Here is a 21971-nt window from a genome sequence, read left to right on the forward strand (position 1 = left end):
ATACGAATTGTAATTTGTCACATGGATGATGGACTTCCACAAATGAATACATACCATACGAAACATAACATATCATACGAATTGAAGTGCCACGGATTTACTTTTACTATGTAATTCAATGAATGCTAGCATTTATTTTTGTATTGCAAACATACTGTATCTAAGACACTTCCATTAACATCTTAGACTTTGGAAATACTGGGTGCTGGGCCATTATCTCCATTGAGAATCTATGGCATACACAAATGTCCCCCATATTTCTTGTTTGCAAGACATTCTATTTAGCTAAGAAATTCTTTTACTTACTGTAGCCTAGCGGTTTGGAGAGTTGGGCCAGTAACCGAAAGATCACTGGTTCAAATCCCAGAGCCGGCTAGGTGAAAAATATGTCGATGTGCACTTGAGCAAGGCACTTAATCCTAACTGCTCCAGGGACGCTATCAATAATGGCTGATCGCTGGCTTTGACTCTACTCTCAGAGGGTGTCTCAGGGGGAGTGGGATATGCGATATGAGTGTGAAATACAACAAATGTAAGCACCCACCTAATTACTATTATTTTTAACCATTATCTTCACTTGAGTACAGTTGGCATGGGTTTACTGACTAACAAAAAGAACTACATCATGCAGATATAGAGAGGGTCCTACTCACTTTTCTTCTTGATGTTGAGGAGCTCCTGCTCAATCCTCAGGCAGATGGACTGGGTGAGCTCTTTGGAGATCCTCTGGAAGGCGTCAAAGTCCTCCACGGTGTACACATGGGTCTCCACAGGCTCGGTAGCAATGGCTTCCAGTTCAGACCTCACAGCGTCCTTCACGCCCACTGCAAAGATCTCCACGTCTGCTTTCTTCAGCTTGGTGGCCGGGTCCTTGAAGGAGTCGGACGACTTCCCGTCTGTGATGAGGATAGTGACGCGGGGGACGTTTGGCCGCGATCCTCGGTTGGTCAAGAAGATCTTCTCCCTGACATAGGTCATGGCCCTTCCGGTGTTGGTGGAACCGCCACGGTAGGGGAACGTCCGGACGGCATTGACCACAGCGCTCATGTCGTGGTGGGTGTTCAGGTAGAACTCAGTGTGAGCGTCCCTGCTGTACTGAACCAAGCTGATCTGAACCTTGTCCGGTCCGATGTCAAAGGAGTTCACCAGCACCTCCAGGAAAGCTCTGACTTTAGCGAAGTTGGACAGTCCGATACTGTATGAGCCGTCGACCAGAATGACAACGTCAGCTTGCACGTCTACTCCAAGAGAACATTCTAGAAGAGGACACAAAAACATCTGTCATGTAATGACAAAATCAGCCACTGGATGACTACAACAATGACTGACATACAGTATGACTTTAAGATATTGTTGTAGAGTATACACACCAACGGACACTTTGACTGGCTCAGTCTTCTCCATGGTCATGATGGGCTCACTGGGGGTCAGGCCCTTGAGGGCAAACAGGCTGATCTGGTACTCTGTGTCTGGAGACAGGCCCGTAACCATCACTGAGGTCTGGCTGGTGCCAACGTACAGCTCCTGGCGCTTGCTGCCGGCCATCATGGGGATCAGCTGGAGCTTGTAACCCGAGACATCACCAAAGGAACTGTCCCATGTCAATCTCATAGACTTGGAGGCCATCTCCATGACTCTAAGGTTTGATGCTGGTTCAATAACTGTAAATGAACAATCCCAACAAAGAAATCACGACAGGAATTTGTTAGGAAATGATCTTCCTCTCCCTAGCTGGAAAAGTTTTGATCAACCCCCATTAATTCATGCATCTCTAATAATTTCTTCAACGTTATCTATGCCAAAACCACTTCCAACATTTGAGTCGTAAAACTGCATTTTACCTTCCTCTCCGCTGACGAGCGAGTTGAGTTGATCGTCCACCCCCGAGCACACATGGGTAATGAGCTCTTTCTGCACATTTTTGATAAGGTCAAAGTTGAGAACATTATAGACGTGGGTCCTGTAGGGGGTTGAAGCCATTTGTTTTAGCTCGTCCTCATCTGCTCCTTTGATCCCTAAATTGGACAAAGAACAAAAAAGTGGTGTAAAATGTATATGGTCTCTTATAAAAACTAGGGAAAATGTTCCATATCACCATTGTAATTCTGATCTCCCAACAGTTTCAGAAGGTTTACTCATTCATAGTTAAAACCAATAAAGTCAAAATACTCCTTGTTAAAGTCAATGGCGGCACATGAAAATGATTACGAATGTAGGAATTAATTGCGGCATAGTTTCTCAGGTTCGAGAGCTTATACTGAATAAAACAAGTGATCTATAAAGATATGAAATGAAGCAAGATGTCTTTCCTTCTTTTCCACTTTTAAGAACAACCAGCTGGATTCACTATGGAATATATACATTTTTCAACAGGCCATGTCATAACTTCAGTTGGAAAGAATGACAACATGGTAAAAATGTGTGAAACACATTTCATACCATTCTAACTTGTAGGTTTCAGGATCCTTTACTTTGTGATATGAATAGGTCAATTTACTCTCATGACTATAGAATATATATAGACAGGATTAGCAGTATCAGTAAGACATAAACAGGGTTAGATGACAGAAAGGTAGCCTGTAGTCACATACCCAAGGTGAAGATCTCCACCCCCATGTTCTTAAGTTTCTTGGCGATGTTCTCCACAGGGTCTTGAGACTTCCCATCTGTGATAATCATGGCCACCTTGGGAAAGCCTTTCCTGGCACCGTTTGCCTCAGTAAATGTGTTTTTCAGCAAATAGTCCATGGCCTCACCTGTAACAAAGTGGCATGACGTCCCTTTCGGTTGTAACATTGTTCATTTGATTCACTCTACCAACCTCAAGAGAGTTGTTAATGACGAACTACGGCTTTGTCAGTTAGTATTATGTTATGATTGTGTATTGTATAGCCAGGTACTGTACACGGGATGGGTAAGTACCTGTCATGGTGTTGCCACCCTTGTAAGGCAGTGTGTTGATGGCTCTGAGGAGTTCGCCCCATTTCACGTGCTGGTTGAGGTTAAACTCTGTCTTGGTATCAGTGCTGTACTGGACCACGCCCACCCTGGTCTTGTCCTCCCCAATCTCAAAGGCACCCGCCATGGCGGAGATGAAGTTACGGATGTATTTAAAGTCTCTTCCAGCGCTCCATGAACCATCAACCAGGAACACCAAATCTGTGACGGCACTGAATGAACACTCTGGGAGAGAAGGAGTGGTAGAGAGAAGGAGAGAAGAATGAAAATGAAAAAAAGTAGCATACACTGGAAAAAATGGGAGAGGCAAATTATTTGAGCTGAAGAGAAGCATGTCCTGTTTCCGTAGCTTTATAAGTCCCAGATAGCGATATCATTGACCAAAGAAAACAATGTGAAGAGTGCCATTGGGCAAAAATATACAGTGAACAATGAAAGTAGCCTCCAGGTGCAAACTTTGGTCCACCGTTTTAACATTATTGTATGAAGAAAACAAGGAAAACTACCCTCTTAACACTCATATACTAGACAGGAACTATGGAATATCAATTCATATTTCTTATTGGCAAATGCAAATGCTCAGAGAGGACCCTAAGGTGACTAAGAAAGAATGCAATAAAAATGTTGATGTTATTGCCATCCCTTTTGACAGAATACCATTGTCACTACCAAAAATCAGCACTGTATTCATCAGGCTCTTCATTAGACTTTTATTTGACAGGCTGGATGTCATTCACCATCCTCACTAGACCAGATACCGGGTTAGGGATAGTGGCATCAACAGTGCAGTCAAGAATAATCAGATTGATATAAGCCCAGCAGCCACATCCAGCTCAAATGTTTATACAAACTATTAGGGTGATACTTTGAGATATAAGCCCTCATAGTGGGTACAGTCTTTGGGAACACTACGAAAGGTACAGTGAAGGTACAGTGGGTGAATAGGGGGTTACCTGGAGGGTATTTTCCAGGTATGCCTTCTGGATAGAAATAAAGTCTGAGAGAGAGGTTTTCCCAAGTAGCAGTAAGCATGCATCATCTGGGGGGAGGCCACAGTGCTCTTGTAAAGAGCTGTATCTGTAATGGTTTCCACTTTTCTCAACCTGGCTGTGTACTCTTTCGCTCCAGCACCAGAGGTCCTGCGTCCTGACACAGGTGTTAGCTCCACACCACTGACCCCCACACTGCAAACTCCTTCACTTAGCATGATTGACAGCCTGACTATGACAGGCAGCAACGTTATGATCAATATTTGCGAGATTTATATAGTAAAAAAAACTGATTGGGCTATACAATGGGGCATTGAATAGAATAATATGTGGAAACTCCCTCTACTGTGCTGTCGACCACACACCAATGGAAAGAGACCAGGCACAATAAGAGAAATAAAAAAAAGACTGTAGCCTATGAACAAACTGGAAAATGTTGTTAACTGTTAAGTGTCAGAAAAAGAAAAGGCCAGTGAGGCAATGTACTTACTGACTGAGGCTGTGACCTGTGGTTTCCTGGGACCTCCTTGTGCTGTGCCACTTGATTGGACTGAAACACAAGCAACGAGACAAAAGAACAATGTGAGTCAAAAAAATGAATAAATATATTTAACCTTACCCACAACACCTTAATGTGAAAGAGTCAACTAGTAGCATGGGAAAAAAATGTATTCTACAATTTATACATAAAGATATACTTTGTGTATATATTTGATGAGGTTGTCTCTAATAAGATCAAATCCACTAGGGGTCACAACGAGCAGGCAGGCGAAGCCAGCTCCCAAATTATAATGGACTGATGCAATTAGTTACGGCAGTTTTCTCAGTAATCTCTTAAGACCCGGACTGGGCTGCTTAGGACTCTAGCATCAGAACTAAGGACCGGTGCCAAAGAGGCTTCCCCACCAAGCAGTTCATATTACATTACAGCATACTTTAATCACTGTTAGAGGGGGGTTGGGAGGGGGGTTGCCTCTGTGTTAGGGCCATGGATTGTCATTCCTCTTTCTATACATTTGGAATCATTCACCACTAGACTAAATCCTCAAAAAGTTATACAGTTGCACCATTGAGAGCAACTTGACTGGCTGCATCACCGCTTGATATGGCAAGTGCTCGGCATCCGACCGCAAGGCACTACAGAGGCTAGCGTGTATGGCTCAGTACATCACTGGTGCTGAGCTCCCTGCCATCCAGGACCTCTATACCAGGCGGTGTCAGAAGGCCCTAGAAATTGTCAAAGACTCCAGCCAACCAAGTCACGGTCACGGTCTGTTCTCTCAGCTACCGCACGGCAAGTGGCACCAGAGTGCCAAGTCTGGGACCAAAAGGCTCCTGAACAGCTACTACCTCAAAGCCATAAGACTGCTGAACAGTTAATTGAACAGCTACCTGGACTTTCTGCTTTTTACCCCCTACTTATATGTCAATCAATCACCCCAACTACCTTGTATCCCAGTACACTAACTTGGTACTGGTACTCCTAGTATATAGCCTGTATATATCCTCGTTATTGTTATTTTAGTGTGTTACTATTTTCTTTTTATCTATTTGATCATTTTCTTACTTTTAAACTGCATTGTTGGGAAAGGGCTCTTATGTAAACATTTCACGGTATGGGACAAATACAATTTGTTTTGAAATAAGAGGCTGGGGGCGGGGTGTGTCCCAAAAGGCATCATATTCCATATAAAGTGCACTACTTTTGACCAGGGCCCGCAGGGCTCTGGTAAAAAAAATAGTACACTGTATAGGGAATAGGGTGTCATTTGGGATGCAGTCTCTATGATAAATGCCATGCAGTAATTCAGTGTCATTCCTCTCTCTAGTCTGAATCAATCACTAGTAGACTAAACAAGTGGCTGTGACCGTCAGTGACTCTCTTCATTCATCAGTATAGTCTACATAAGATGTGATAGTAAACGACTCACTTGTGAGCTGTCCTGAGATGGGCAAACTTTCCTCTGATCCAGAGTATGCAATGATTGTTACTACATAGTCCATGTCTGGCGTCAAATCCGTGATGGAGGTCTCAGTGGCAGTGGCAGGGAGGGATACATGTTTTGTTGGTTCGTCTATGGAAATAATACAGTACCAAGTTAAAAATTAAGGGTTAGGGAAATGAACAATTCTGAATCTCAAAATCAAGCAATTTATGCCTTAACAATCTTAGGAGTTCAGTGCATGAAATGTTTAATATGTGGATCCCATAATGAATTGGTGAAAACAGGAAATGTAGGTGTTTTGTCATGTCAATGGCAGTGATTGCTTGTTGTAAACTACACAGGTAATGTTGCAGTAAAGGTAGTGAAGTTGAGAGAGATGACCTGCAGAAAAACAGACCACCCACCTGTGTCTGAGGCCACTTGTATCTTGAATCCCTCTATCCGTGTTAGTGGAACATTCCATGTCATTTGTACTGTGTTCTCATTTAAAATCTTAAATCTCAAGTCTGAAGGTGGTTCAACTGTGAAAAAAAAGTTGCAGATGTTAGTTCCAGCTTTTGCAAAATAAGTGTATTTATGATAAAACATAAGGTGTAGGTAACACATATCCCAACAATCAACACTTCAAGGTTGAAGTTATCCTATTCATTGTTGGGGCAAACAGCAAGAGGTGACAACAAGGCAACATAACATTTGAGACGCGAGCAGTCATTTTGGAGAAAAATGACATTCGTTTGAGCTGTCCGACCATGTCTGTCCGACCACAGTCAACAACTCAAGCACATACAATATAGTAAGGAGAATAAAAAAAGGGTGGCAAAAAAAATATCCAAGGGCACAATTACTTTTGTTTACATTGACTAACTAACATTTTGCATGCTGATAAGGTCATGCCTAAACTGAGTAAATCGACAAAAACATACACCTTTCATAAAACTTTGTGGAAATGGATTTTACAATGGAGTCTTCTCATACCTTATATAACATGGTTGTGTAAAGGCCAACATGTAGTTATACATAGCCTTCAGCACATTGTTTCCTTTGATTGACCCATGTGTATGACTCCCATCCATTGCAAACCTCTTAAAAGAATACACAACGCCATTTAAGACCATTGGGTACATCTTTTCCAACCCCTCTAGCGCTGAGTAGTGAGAATCCACAATGAAAAAATACATTCGAAAAACACAAATCAAATAGAAAAGCAAAACAAACCATAAATGTGATCGGTCACAGTGAATGGACTGTCTGAAGATCATGCACATGTACATGAAAAGTTGTTTGTAACAACTTATGGAACCGGACAAAAGTTTCCATGTACAAGACAGACCAGAGAACATATTTTAGAAATATTTTTAAATGATATTCGTCTGTTGGGGGATGGGTAAGTAAGTTAGGCTATTAAGAGAAAACAGCATTAACAAGAGTAAAGTATTAAAGGGGTGCCTTTGGCAGTGAAGGCCATTATCTACTTCCCCAGAGTCAGATGAACCCATGGATACCATTTGTATGTCTCCGTGGGCAGTTTGAAGGAAGTTGCTAACTAGCGTTAGCGCAATGACTGGAAGTCTATGGTAACTGCTAGCATGCTAGTAGATACCATAGATTTCCAGTCATTGTGCTAACGCTAGTTAGCATTGGCTTGAGAAACTACCTCTAACTTCCTTCATACCTGATGCAGAGACATAAAAACGGTATCCACGAGTATCCTTTTAAGTAGCCTATATAGTAATAACAGAATGTCTAAAGATGTCTAAAATGACAAATACAGTAAATGATAAGACGTATGTGTAGTAGTTTAAAATGAATCTGCTTGTTGATTAACTATAACAAGATAACGTGTCAGTGGATAGTGCAGTGGTGCATAGCAGGGTAAGTATGGGGTTCTAGTCTAAATAAGGGTTTTCTAAATAAAGGAAGCTGGTGGGGATCAAGAATATCATTCTAAAATATTGTTGAAAAGCCATGACTCAGGACAAATTGAATGCAAATTTGCACAGCAAATGACCTGAGCGAAGCTTGTCCAGTACAGGATATCAAAAATGAGAACCACCAACCTGGCAGATCAACTCAAGGGCCATGGTCTGCTCCTTCTCTGTTTCCAAATGGACCCATCAAAACCATACAGTACTACCCACATTTTCCTTGTTACGAAGCTCTTCATTAAAGCACACACACCACAAGCAAGCACAGGCATACGCGCATGTACACACAGTCCACAAAGGCATGCACACACAAACACACGCAAACACACACACACAAACCTCAACGACGAGCCAAAAAGTTTTGTTGGAGTTATGACTCTTTCTCTTCGTTTCTGGTTTCTCCAAGTAGTTCAAGATTTGGTCAGTGAGCATCCTGGTCTCAACATGTCAAGCCATTCAACAAGGAACATACCAATGTGGGGGTGGGGTTCTACTATGACCTCTGTTTGTGACCTCTAGTTCTGGTCATCAAGGTCCGAGTGTGTAGGCTACAGTCTCCTAAAAAGAGAGGCCTTCTCTTAAAAAATACGGGGTCTATATGATATGCTAACAGAATATTATAGCCTGATTATAGCCTGATTTAATGAGAAGAAGGCAGTGCTGTAATCTGTAATCTATATGAATGGTCATGGAAGCTTCTGAAGAATGTTTTTTCTCCGTTTTTGGAAAATCATTTTAGAGACACTCATATTTTGTCTTTCTGTTCCATCAGACAGAAAAAGAACACAAGAAGGAAAATCAAGCCCCCCTTTTCTCCAAATGAAAGAGGAGACAATTGAGTTCTCGGTTCATTTTTACTTGATCTCTACTTACTTGATCGTTACTTCCTTCACTTAATTGTTTTACCTAGCTCCTTTATCATTACCTAGTTCCTGTATTATTACCTAGTTCCTTCATCATTACCTAGCCCCTTTATCATTACCTAGTTCCTTTATCATTATCTACTGTACCTTCCATTATCATTACCTAGCTCCTTTATCATTATCTAGTTCCTTTATCATGATCTACTGTACCTTCCATTATCATTACCTAGCTCCTTTATCATTACCTAGTTCCTTTATCATTATCTACTGTACCTTCCATTATCATTACCTAGCTCCTTTATCATTATCTAGTTCCTTTATCATTATCTACTGTACCTTCCATTATCATTACCTAGCTCCTTTATCATTATCTAGTTCCTTTATCATTATCTACTGTACCTTCCATTATCATTACCTAGCTCCTTTATCATTACCTAGTTCCTTTATCATTATCTACTGTACCTTCCATTATCATTACCTAGCTCCTTTATCATTATCTAGTTCCTTTATCATTATCTACTGTACCTTCCATTATCATTACCTAGCTCCTTTATCATTATCTATTTCCTTTATCATTATCTACTGTACCTTCCATTATCATTACCTAGCTCCTTTATCATTACCTAGTTCCTTTATCATTATCTACTGTACCTTCCATTATCATTACCTAGCTCCTTTATCATTATCTAGTTCCTTTATCATTATCTACTGTACCTTCCATTATCATTACCTAGCTCCTTTATCATTATCTAGTTCCTTTATCATTATCTACTGTACCTTCCATTATCATTACCTAGCTCCTTTATCATTACCTAGTTCCTTTATCATTATCTACTGTACCTTCCATTATCATTACCTAGCTCCTTTATCATTATCTAGTTCCTTTATCATTATCTACTGTACCTTCCATTATCATTACCTAGCTCCTTTATCATTACCTAGTTCCTTTATCATTATCTACTGTACCTTCCATTATCATTACCTAGCTCCTTTATCATTATCTAGTTCCTTTATCATTATCTACTGTACCTTCCATTATCATTACCTAGCTCCGTTATCATGACCTAGCTCCTTTATCATGACATAGCTCCTTTATCATTACCTAGTTTCTTAATCATTACCTAGTTCCTTTATCATGATGAAGTTATGGTCAGATTTTCCAAATGGAGGGCGAGAGGAGAGCTGTGTAAGCGTCTCTGTGTATGGAGTAAAGGTGGTCTAGAATTTTTTTCCCTCTGGTTGCACATTTAACATGCTGATAGAAATGAGGTAAAACTGATTTAAGTTTCCTTACATTAAAGTCCCTGGCCACTAGGAGCACCGCCTCAGGATGAGCGTTTTCGTTACAAATAAAATTTGATTTGATTACCCAGCTCCTTTATCATTACCTAGTTCCTTTAATCATTACCTAGCTCCTTTATCATTACCTAGCTCCATTATCATTACCTAGTTCCTTTATCATTACCTAGCTCCTTTATCATTACCTAGCTCCTTTATCATTATCTACTGTACCTTCCATTATCATTACCTCGTTCCTTTATCATTACCTACTGTAGGTTCTTTATCATTACCTAACTCCTTTATCATTACCTAGTTCCTTTATCATGACCTAGTTCCTTTATCATTACGTAGCTCCTTTATCATTACCTAGCGCCTTTATCATTACCAAGCGCCTTTATCATTACCTAACCCCTTTATCATTACCTAGCTCCTTTATCATTACCTAGCTCCTTTATCATTATCTAGTTCCTTCATCATTACCTAGTTCCTTCATCATTACTTAGTTCCTTTATCATTACGTAGTTCCTTCATCATTACCTAGTTCCTTTATCATTAACTTGTTACTTTATCATTACCTAGTTCCTTCATCCACACCTAACTCCTTTATCATTACCTAGCTCCTTTATCACTACCTAGCTCCTTTATCGTTGCCTACTGTAGCTCCTTTATCATTGCCTAGCTCCTTTATCATTACCTAGCTCCTTTATCATTACCTAGTTCCTTCATCATTACCTAGTTCCTTCATCATTATCTAGTTCCTTCATCATTACCTAGTTCCTTTATCATTAACTTGTGACTTTATCATTACCTAGTTCCTTTATCATTACCTAGTTCCTTCATCATTACCTAACTCCTTTATCATTACCTAGCTTCTTTATAATTACCAAGCGCCTTTATCATTACCTAGTTCCTTTATCATATTACCTAGCCCCTTATCATTACCTAGTTCCTTTATCATTACCTAGTTCCTTCATCATTACCTAGTTCCTTCATCATTACCTAGTTACTTTATCATTACCTAGTTCCTTTATCATTACCTAGCTCTTTCATCATTACCTAGTTCATTCATCATTACCTAGCTCCTTTATCATTACCTAGCTCCTTTATTATTGCCTGGTTCCTTTATCATTATCTGGTTCCTTTATCATTATCTGGCTCCTTTATCATTATCTGGCTTCTTTATCATTATCATTACTTAACTTATTTTTTGAACAGATTTCTTCCCTTCACCAGAGAGTTGGGCCTGCTAGAGGAACTAGGTACTGATGACAAAGTCCTATAAAAAAAAATATCAAGCAAGTGCCCCTCCTAGCGCAAGAATGACTTCACTACAACTATCATGCTTAGGGAGTCGCCCCTTCACTAATTTCCAGACTAGCCTGCTACACTATTAGAAGAAAAGGTGCTATCTAGAACCAAAAAGGGTTATTCGGCTGTCCCCATAGGAGAACCCTTTGAAGAACCACTTTTGGTTCCAGGTAGAACCCTTCCACAGAGGGTTCTATATGGAACCCCAAAAAGTTATACCTGGAACAAAAAAAGGGTTATCCTATGGGGACAGTCGCAAAACCCTTTAGGAACCCTTTTTCCTAAGAGTGTATGATGGGGCTTGTTCCACTTTGAACTTTTAGATTTTAAAAAATCAATTTGAACCAGTTTTAGATTAAAAAATATAATTGTGCATTCCATAAACTGTTTCAAGGCTACTCAAAAGTTTAAAGTGTGATGTTTGGAAGTATAGAGGTTGTCACTAGTTACCACAGCCACAAAGCCAGAATTGGCTATTGTAAAAATTCATGACAACAAAAATGTGCTTTTTGGTCTTAATTTAAGGTTAGAGTTAGGCATAAGGTTATCAGTGTGGTTATGGTTAAGGTTAGGTTTCAAACCAGATATTAAGAACATACATTTTAGAAATAGGCAGGGTTTAGTGAGAAGTAAGACTTTGTGGCTGTGGTAACTAGTGACGACCAAGTAAAAGGTTAGCCTACCTACCCTAGGCTACTTGTTTGAGTTGATTCAACCTGTCACAATTAATAGGCAGAGAAAATTGGATCAAAAGACAAATGAAATAGCCAACCTATTCAAACACAACAAAAAATACAAGAATCCATAGGCCTACCGATGAAATAGGCCTATAGGCAAAGGGCTACATGAGATACAAATACTGTAGACATTTTATTTCAGCAAACATTTATTCATAAAATAAAAATGCATTGGTGAAAGTATTGTAATTGCACCATGAGGAGCTTAAAAACGGATACAACTAGCTACAGAGAGAGGGGGGGCGGCTGCACATTTTTCATTCGGATCAGATGTGTTTAATTAACAGTAGGAACATTGGAGGGGAGGAGGGAGGACAGGACAGCGGGTGAGGGGTAACTTTACCTTGGGCCTCGACGGAGGATAGTAGCACTGCAAGGAAGGCAGCCGCTGCCAGAGACAGCCTTATCTTCATTTCGACTCGCTCTCTCTCTCTGGCTCAGCAGAACATGAATGAGGCTACAAAAGGCACGGGCAATTACACAAGGATCTCAGCAATGTGCCATCCTTCAACACACAGTCTACCTTTAATGACCACAAGCAACATTTACATTTGACATTTTAGTCATTTAGCAGACGCTCTTATCCAGAGCGACTTACGGGTAGTGAGTGCATTCATTTTTGTACCTTTTCGCAGATGTCCTATCATCCAATAGCCTACTCTTATACATACAGTGGGTATTATATCATAAGTATTCACCCCCCTTAGATTTTCTGTTGTGTGACAAAGTGGGTTTGATTTAAATTTAGTTGTGATTTTTTGTCATTGATCTAAACAAAATACTCCATAATGTCAAAGTGAAAGGAAAATTATACAAATGTTAACAAATTAATAAAGATTTAATAACTAAAATATTGCCAAAGTATTCACTCCTTTTTTAGGCGAGCCTAAATTAGTTCAGGAGTAAAATTTGTCTTAGCAAATCACATAAATTACATGGACTCACTCTGGTGAAATACTGTTTCAATCTGCTTGAAAATCTATGATCCCTTAACACTTTGACGGAGCTTGAAGAATTTTTAAAAGAACACTGGGCATATATTGCACTATCCAGGTGTTAAATTTTTCATTCCTTTTTTTATTATTGAATTTTTATTTTCACTTTAACATTATGGAGTATTTTGTGTAGATCAATGGAAAATAAATCTCAATAAATACATTTCAATTCCCCTTTGTTCAGCAACAGAATGTGAAAAAATCCAAGGGAGGGGATACTTATGATACCCACTCTCAAAGAGTGTCATAGTTAATTCAAAGACAAAAGGCAAGACCATTGATCGTCCAACTGCATTGGCTTTATAAATTAACATATTGTTCCATCTTAAATAGCATTAAAATATCCTCAAAAACTCACAATCAACTTTCAATGCGGTTTAAATGCACAGCTACAAATGGAAAATAGTCCCTTGTAGGTCTACACTTTTCTATGGGACAAGGGAGCCTGCTGTAGTATCTGATCAAAAAGGCTGTCCCCATTAAGTCAAAACGTGCCTTGAGGAATACATTAGAATTGATGGAGATGGGAATGCTGTGTCTCACTAGCAAGACACAAAAAGCATAACTTTCACAAACTTGTACAAACCCTATGAAAACACAATGCATAGCATTCCGTGGTCTCCCAACTCAAAATCCAAATAAAAGGTTCAAAGGCGCCAGAATGCAGGTGCGCCAGGTGCAGGCTACTGGCCATCACTCTTCTGCTGATAGAGCAATCGATTCCAAAAACTTGACCGTCTTTATCCAGCATTGCATGTTAATCTAAGTGTTATAGCGAAAACTGAATACGCTACCAAGTTATCAATATGTTCTTTCTTCTCAAGTTAAATTCTACTTTACATCACATACATTATTACACGAAGAAGCAGTCAAATATTCCAACACGCACGGCATTTACGTCATGGTTGTTGGGTGATAATTATGGGTATACTTAATTTCAAACCAACATGACACCGTGATGATAATAAGGCAAATGAACAATAGGCAAATGCTAAAATACTTGCCCAGAGCCCAATCTTGGGATACCCTAGCCTAATTCCTTGGTCTCTCCGGATGACCACAACTCACCTCACTCTCCTCATCTTCCTCTCAGATAGCCTAAGCAATAGTCCAATCCATATTCAATTAATTCAATACTGACCTGTGGAAATGATGTTTTCTCTCGTCTCAGAATATAAAAAAGTAAAGCCTCTTTGGATATGCCTCTTCTGCCTAATGATGGATAAAAGTTTCACTTGAGAAGAATCAAGTAGCCTAAGCACAGACGAAAACTCAGTGCTCCTCTTGCGGAGGTCCCAGATAAGAAGCCTTTTTCCAAGTGGGAAGACTCTACACAATCTGCTACTTAATAGGGGGCTGTTCCCAACTCTCCCTTTTACATCGTAGGCTCTTACGACAGCCAGCAAGCATGGAACCCTGCCATGGATTGACATATGCAGCCTCTCAAAGTGTGGGGATTACTTTAGGAAACTTTGCATAGTTTTCTGCATTCCTTTGCAATGATGCCCCTCTATGTGCTGTATCCACAAGTCCACTGCAAATTAAAGGGATAGCATCTGCGTTTGGAAACCAGGAGATGTTTTACTGGCAGCCGTTAAGCCATTTTTTTTTTTTTTTGACAATGGAACAATGGAAAATTCTTCAACAGCCCAATAGCATTTATTAAGTGACCAAGTTTAAGAGTCAGTAACCATGTCCTTTTAATTTAATGTGCTTTATGTCAGTAGATAAATATTTATAAACGTATTATGTTATTGAAGTATTTAATAGGTCTTTGGATTCAACTCAGAAAATGTCAATAAATTCTTAACAGTCCAATCAGAATTATACAGGCAAGGCATGGGGAAAGGGTGATGCTTTCTGTCCTGGTTCCTTCTTCTCTGTGAAATAAAAAGTGAATTGATAGGCCTAACTGAATTAAGAAAGCCTATTCCAAGATAAAACAAACCTTTTGTCCTGCCTTTCAAAAATAGGCTATTGGAGTAGTCTAATAAACCCTCATCTAAGAAATACATATAGATTATAGCCCTACAGATCATTTGGAAGAATAACTTTTCCAAATGAACATTTTGTTGATAATTGACATGTTAATGGAATGAAAAGAGATCGTCACGTTTAAAGTATTTTATATGACAGAATTCAGTTACCTGACCATAGACCTATCATAATGTGAGATCCAATCCATTCCCTTGAAGACATAGCCCTCTAGTGACTCAAGAGGCAAAATGCTCAGGCAAAAAAAAACTGCAGTGCTGGTTCCTTGGGCAAATAAATTCATTAAAAAAAAAACGTTACTTACATTTCATGAGTTACAGTGGGGGAAAAAGGTATTGGATCCCCTGCTGATTTTGTACGTTTGCCCACTGACAAAGAAAGGATCAGTCTATAATTTTAATGGTAGGTTTATTTGAACAGTGAGAGACAGAATAACAAAAATATCCAGAAAAACACATGTCAGAAATGTTATAAATTGATTTGCATTTTAATGAGGGAAATAAGTATTTGACCCCCTCTCAATCAGAAATATTTCTGGCTCCCAGGTGTCTTTTATACAGGTAACGAGCTGAGATTAGGAGCACACTCTTAAAGGGAGTGCTCCTAATCTCAGCTTGTTACCTGTAAAAAAGACACCTGTCCACAGAAGCAATTAATCAATCAGATTCCAAACTCTCCACCATGGCCAAGACCAAAGAGCTCTCCAAGGATGTCAGGGACAAGATTGTAGACCTACACAAGGCTGGAATGGGCTACAAGACCATCGCCAAGCAGCTTGGTGAGAAGGTGACAACATTTGGTGCGATTATTCACAAACGGAAGAAACACAAAAGAACTGTCAATATCCCTCGGCCTGGGACTCCATGCAAGATCTCACCTTGTGGAGTTGCAATGATCATGAGAACGGTGAGGAATCAGCCCAGAACTACATGGGAGGATCTTGTCAATGATCTCAAGGCAGCTGGGACCATAGTCACCAAGAAAACAATTGGTAACACACTACGCTGTGAAGGACTGAAATCCTGCAGCGCCCGCAAGGTCCCCCTGCTCAAGAATAATATACATGCCCGTCTGAAGTTTGCCAATGAACATCTGAATGACTCAGAGGACAACTGGTGAAAGTGTTGTGGTCAGATGAGACCAAAATGGAGCTCTTTGACATCAACTCAACTCGCCGTGTTTGGAGGAGGAGAAATGCTGCCTATGACTCCAAGAACACCATCTCCACCGTCAAACATGGAGGTGGAAACATTATGCTTTGGGGGTGTTTTTCTGCTAAAGGGACAGAACAATTTCACCGCATCAAAGGGACGATGGACGGGGCCATGTACCGTCAAATCTTGGGTGAGAACCTCCTTCCCTCAGCCAGGGCATTGAAAATGGGTCGTGGATGGGTATTCCAGCATGACAATGACCCAAAACACACAGCCAAGGCAACAAAGGAGTGGCTCAAGAAGAAGCACATTAAGGTCCTGGAGTGGCCTAGCCAGTGTCCAGACCTTAATCCCATAGAAAATCTGTGGAGGGAGCTGAAGGTTCGAGTTGCCAAATGTCAGCCTCAAAACCTTAAGTATTTGATCTTCTCCAAATCATTATTTCCCTCATTAAAATGCAAATCATTTTATAACATTTTTGACATGCAGTTTTCTGGATTTTTTTTGTTATTCTGTCTCTCACTGTTCAAATAAACCTATTAAAATTATAGACTGACCATTTCTTTGTAAGTGGGCAAACGTACAAAATCAGCAGGGGACCAAATACTTTTTTCCCCCACTGTAAATGTCTGAAAAACACTATCTGCTACTCAACTTCGTAACGTGCATGCATAGCCCATCACCCATTTTGTTTTATAAATAATATACAGCTAATTGCATCTCATGATATTTTCCCATGATATTGTCCTGATTTCTGTAGGCTAGAGCTCAAGGGACATTTCAAAATAGGAGCATCATTTTCTGATCATAGATATAATTTCTTTACAAAGTATCATGAAAACATTTGACTGCCCTTGGCCAAATGTAGCCTACTAATCTTAGACTGGCTTTAAAGCAGCCAAACTGTGCAAAGTGGGGAAAGTGTAGTCAGGTAGCCTAGTGGTTAGAGCGTTGGACTAGTAACTGAAAGGTTGCTAGATCGAATCCCGAGCTGACAAGGTAAAAAATAAATAAAACAGTTGTTCTGCCGCCGAACGCAGTTTACCCACTAGTCATAGGATGTCATTGTCAATATGAATGTGTTCTAAAAATGCTGATGCTTGATGCTGTTTATAGTAAGATCAGTGTGTATATCCATTCAGGAAATTTCTAAGACAAGATTACTTTCAATTTACAGCACAGATAATAATTCCCATCATGAGATCATCATTAGTAGCAAACCAGATTAACAACATTGTTAACGCCTTTCTTCCTCTGCCTGCGTTGATAACACTTACCAGACATCCAGATGTAGGCTACCACCAACGTTCCTCTATACAGACTATTGTGAGCATTGTTTATTCAGTGTAGTTTAAAGGACAAGAGAGACCAACACAAACATCAGCCATGCCCAGTAGATCACCTGCTGGGTTTCAACTAACGGTGGCGATACCACATGTAGAATCGTTGGCACATTAACAGAAAATGACAACCAATGTTCTGTGGTCAGAAGCGATAGGATGGCTGCCCGCTGCACACTACCAACGTTTGTTATGGTGTGTCCCGTACTTAAAATATACATTTACACACATACAAAAAGAACAAAGACCACTTGGTAATGAGAGGCATATTTAATCATCCTCAGTTATAAATAAATAAATAAATATTGATCCCATGAACATGAAACAAAAGCCATTATGACATGACAAATCAACCCCCTTGTGACAGAGATAACTTTTTACAACTAACAGGGTGTCATGTAGAACAGGTGAGCCCAGCAGCTGGAGTCACTCCTTCTTCTTGGGGAAAGCGGCACAAACCAGTTCATATACGACATATGCAGATCCTGCAATAACATAAAACATCATTACTAATTAAATACAGTGTTATTACAACGGTGTTGAACAACTTAGTGGTAATGCACAACCAGACACTACCAAGATCTGGTTTCTACATGGATAGAAAAAAAGTTTCGCCATTGAGCCCATCTGTACTCACCTAGGATAGTGAGTGCCATTGTTGCTCTGTACAGGATAGCGTCGCTGACACCCCCTTTCAAATGAACTGGAATTCCATTGTCCTCCTGGTGAAGAAAAACATACTGTATCAAACTCATGTCATGCACAGCAACATGCAGTATAAGCATCCTACTTCCTTTAAGCCCACCAAAGCTGTGGTATTCGCCAATTGGACATTGACTTACTTGACATTCCTTTCAGCGGTGCAAAGGGCCTCAATGGTGCATCTACAGTGAACTCTGTTCTAGGTGGTTAGGTGGTCATTAATACCCCCAAAATGTACCATTCTAGTTAGCCACAGAATGCAACATGTTGCCATTACGATTTTCATTATTGACAGCAAGATCTGCAATGCACCCGTTTTAGAAAGCATTTACAGCACAGTTTGCACAGTTATTCAAAAGCAGCCAATGAGGCAGTGGCATCACCCTCCCTTGATCATGTGCCAGTGGTAATCACTAATCAGAGTCAGACATGGGTTTCTCATCTCACGCCATGGTTTATGTCCCGAATGGCACCCTATTCCCTATTTAGTACACTACTTTTGACCAGGAGCCACACTTTTACACACTACATGCAAATAACTCCAACCCAGTGAGCCGTCTTTCAGATGTACTTATCTGTCAACTATATGCGTCTCAGGCTTCATCGTGTGAAAAGAAACTTCAGGAGCAGACATGTCACCAGTCATTAAAACACAAATATCACATTGTCATTGACGTGAAACTACATTTTCCTTGACATTGAACTGAAATCAGAGTACGTTTTAATATTGAGCTTGAAATAGACTTAAGTGCAAACTGACAATTACCTGGAAATGCTTCTGTTTATGTGGGACCTTGTTCTCCACCTGCCTGCGCCCGCTGGTGCTCAGTGTCCGCCGCGACACCTGCTGGAGCGCCTGTCAATTAACCGAAAAGAGACATCCATTTCTAAGGCCCTCACCAGCACCGCAGTTTCAGATTTTAAGATCAACGCTGGTTTGGAATGGGCCGCTGTCTATCTGAATATTCAACAAATTACTTAGTCTGCCATGAAGACTTGTCAGAACGAACACTATGGAGAAGCTACGGGCACTCAACGCAAGTCTGATGGGATATGTCCTCACATGACCGCTAAAGGCTCGAGATACTGGCTTCTGTTGACCTTTTAAAATGCATAAAAATAACATAAAACAGGCAGACCGATGGCATGGAATACAATTATATTAACTCCACTCAAAACCATACTAAATCGCATCTTACTTGAATGTGTCGGTACATAGCTCCACGTCAAGTCGTCGTACAAGGACACCGGAAGACTGCGCTTCCACTATTTGCTTCTTCTTCTTTGAAAAGATTTACTGACGCATCACGAACACTTGTGCCTACTGCCACATAATGGTCAGGAGTGGGTACTTGGAGAGTAGCCAACACATGAGCCACCATTCTCTATTTCTGGGCTATACAAATTAAAACACTGCCTCAAGATTCTCACAAATGATTTGTTTGTATACATATTCACTTTTTCCATTTTGCAACAAAGGTACATCTCAAAACATTTCTAAATAAAAGCAGGTGACTAAAAATTATGAGTTGTTCAGACATTTTATTTGTCAAGCAACAGACATAGAATCTCCAGGTAATAAATCCATGGCAACTCTAAAGTGCAAAACATTTCAATTTGCAGCAGTCTTAGTAAGAAAATGAATATGGAGGTTTTTCCATAGACTAACATGAACACTAACCTGGTCCCAGATCTGTTTGTGCCCTTCCCTACTCCATTGCCAAGCATGTTTGGCATGACAATTCCATAAGGAGTTGGCAAGAGCAGAGAGACTGGCACCCAGGCTACTGTACATGAATAGAGCTTTGGTACCTGAAAAAGAATGTCATTTTCAAGGTTGTGTAATATTAAATAAACTTGACTCAGGCGCTGCATATTCCAGGCAGCTAAACAGCATTACTGTATATACTGAGACTGGAAGTACATACAACGCAGCAATCCATAACACTTGACCTGAAAATGAGTGCACATCCTTGTACAATCTATAGACCCCTATCTGCAGTGTTAAAAAGACCAGAAAAATGTGCCTCAAACTACTGTACAGTAACACACAACATACTTGTATGAAAACCAAAAGTCTATAGTCTTAACTTGAAGCAATTCTAGCCTAACAAACAGTTCAGATTTGCGTGACTGTATTCAAATACTCTTAAATAATTTATTCATTTAGAAGTAAACATCTATGACTGACATACACATATTTCTGCATTAAAACCGATCTGCAATAGAATTTTCACGTTGATGTAGCGTCATTCAATTTCAACTTACTGCCACAACAACGACTTGACAGCAAAACTGCCTACAGTACATAACTGCATAGCTTTCTGAACATGAAAAATAAATACGAGAGAATTTCCACTTTATCGCAACTTTCCCCTGACATCTTTACTCATCCAATACTTGCACAGCACTTTTAACAAGAAGGCCATTCTTACATACAGTACACAAGCCAGGCACAAGGGTACCACCAGAGCTTGTAATTAGCCACTGGTTATGTTCGCTTCCTCTGCTAGCCAGCATGCAACATACATATAGGACATCTTTAGTTAGGGATATCAGCGCTGTGGTTGTGGTTGCCATATGTGGTGGATGAGGAGGACCACCCCCAGGAAGAAGCAGATGGAGCCCACAGTGATGTAGGCGATGCCCAGGAAAGGGTTCTTGACCCCCATCCAGGAGACGGTGTTCAGGATTACACGCTTCCGCCCCTCAAAGCTACAAACAGGATAGTCTGGGATCAACTCATTAAGGTTGAAAAAATGTTCAACTTCAGACCCATTTAACATCTGACTAACCAAAGAACTCTGTAGCAATAAGGATCTTAAGGTATCACACAAACTTCCTGTAAAGCTGTATCATTTGAACAGCTGCCTGTGAAAGGATACTGTAGGTGACGTCCAGGGTGTAGTTGCCCTGGGGAAGAGTCGGCATCACGTTGTTGTTCTTCTGGATAATACGGTACAGCTTACAGAAGATGGGGAGGGCAGCTGTGCGCATCCACACAAAGTCCTCATTGATGAAGCCATTATTTTCAGCGTCTGTGTCCAGCTCATAGACAGGCTTACGCCAGTTGATCGGCTTGGTTGTTCCTGAGGGAGGAAATGACCGTGACTTTCCTAGGAAGACAGTGAGAATCCTTATCAACTTCATTGGTAACAATTCCACAGAATGCTTGCTTACCTTGGAAAGCACTTGTGAGGTTGGGGTTGCCTCCTGGGTTCCTGAACTTCACATGCTTGTCTGTCGACCAAGCGATGCCCTTCAGAGGAATTTGGATTCTTGTGCCATTAGGGTCAATGTAATACAGCTCCAAAGTGTCTGAGGATAGAGATCCTGATTAAACAGAGCTGCTCTTAGTGTAATCCTTGTAATTCTGACCTAAAAAAAAAAGAGGACAAAACTGTCTTATCATTAAAAATGCTGTTGGCGACGGCACTACGGCATGTTTTCATTGCGAGCGTAAGGCTCACACTCCTTACTAGGGTTCTGTGGACATAACAAGCAGACAGGTAATGTTGCATGTAGGTCATTGCACTGAACATGACATCTTGACAATTTGAGGGATGTATCAAATAACTGAACATGTAAAGCTGATGATCAGGCAAAAGTCACTGCAGATATTCAGGAATGAACAGTGTCAAAATGTTACATTGGTACAGAACCCCTGTTCATAATATGCACCATTAGAGAGGTGGGGGTCGCCATTCAGTTGGCCATCATCCCTGGACTTGACATTGCGCTGGTGATTTTGGTAGAAGTTGGACAGGCCATAATACAT

The 21971-nt window shown here is 40.4% G+C and overlaps 3 protein-coding genes across 10 annotated transcripts in view; all 3 read right to left on the reverse strand.

Annotated features, from left to right (window-relative positions):
• Positions 1 to 14362, reverse strand: part of LOC106607687 (collagen alpha-1(XII) chain) — a 96469-nt gene extending 82107 nt beyond the window's left edge. For 7 of the 8 annotated variants that reach the window (XM_082976784.1, XM_082976787.1, XM_082976783.1 and 4 more), the window contains exons 1-10: positions 14144 to 14362; positions 12351 to 12464; positions 6298 to 6414; positions 5879 to 6022; positions 4438 to 4497; positions 2923 to 3183; positions 2592 to 2756; positions 1842 to 2015; positions 1371 to 1661; positions 654 to 1256 (exon numbers count right to left, since the gene is read on the reverse strand). In XM_082976784.1, the coding sequence (XP_082832910.1) occupies positions 654 to 1256; positions 1371 to 1661; positions 1842 to 2015; positions 2592 to 2756; positions 2923 to 3183; positions 4438 to 4497; positions 5879 to 6022; positions 6298 to 6414; positions 12351 to 12420 (1885 nt within the window). In that variant the 5' untranslated portion in view covers positions 12421 to 12464; positions 14144 to 14362. The remainder of the gene's footprint in view (positions 1 to 653; positions 1257 to 1370; positions 1662 to 1841; positions 2016 to 2591; positions 2757 to 2922; positions 3184 to 4437; positions 4498 to 5878; positions 6023 to 6297; positions 6415 to 12350; positions 12465 to 14143) is intronic. The other variant, XM_082976788.1, reaches the window with a different exon arrangement.
• Positions 14363 to 17746: 3384 nt separating this feature from the next.
• Positions 17747 to 19497, reverse strand: LOC106607688 (cytochrome c oxidase subunit 7A2, mitochondrial). Its single transcript, XM_014204900.3, has 4 exons — positions 19393 to 19497; positions 18960 to 19049; positions 18129 to 18213; positions 17747 to 17976 (listed from the first exon to the last, which is right to left on the reverse strand). Exons 1-4 carry the CDS (start codon positions 19408 to 19410, stop codon positions 17918 to 17920), a joined length of 252 nt encoding a protein of 83 aa, XP_014060375.1. The 5' UTR covers positions 19411 to 19497; the 3' UTR covers positions 17747 to 17917.
• Positions 19498 to 19730: 233 nt separating this feature from the next.
• LOC106607689 (cell cycle control protein 50A) lies at positions 19731 to 21971 on the reverse strand. The gene is given in 5 exon segments (XM_014204903.3): positions 19731 to 20775; positions 20777 to 20924; positions 21079 to 21282; positions 21374 to 21511; positions 21875 to 21971. Coding segments are annotated over 5 exon segments (627 nt in total). The 3' UTR covers positions 19731 to 20735.

The sequence above is a fragment of the Salmo salar genome, chromosome 06, assembly GCF_965601325.2.
Source record: "Salmo salar chromosome 06, fSalSal1, whole genome shotgun sequence".
Taxonomy (NCBI): domain Eukaryota; kingdom Metazoa; phylum Chordata; class Actinopteri; order Salmoniformes; family Salmonidae; genus Salmo; species Salmo salar.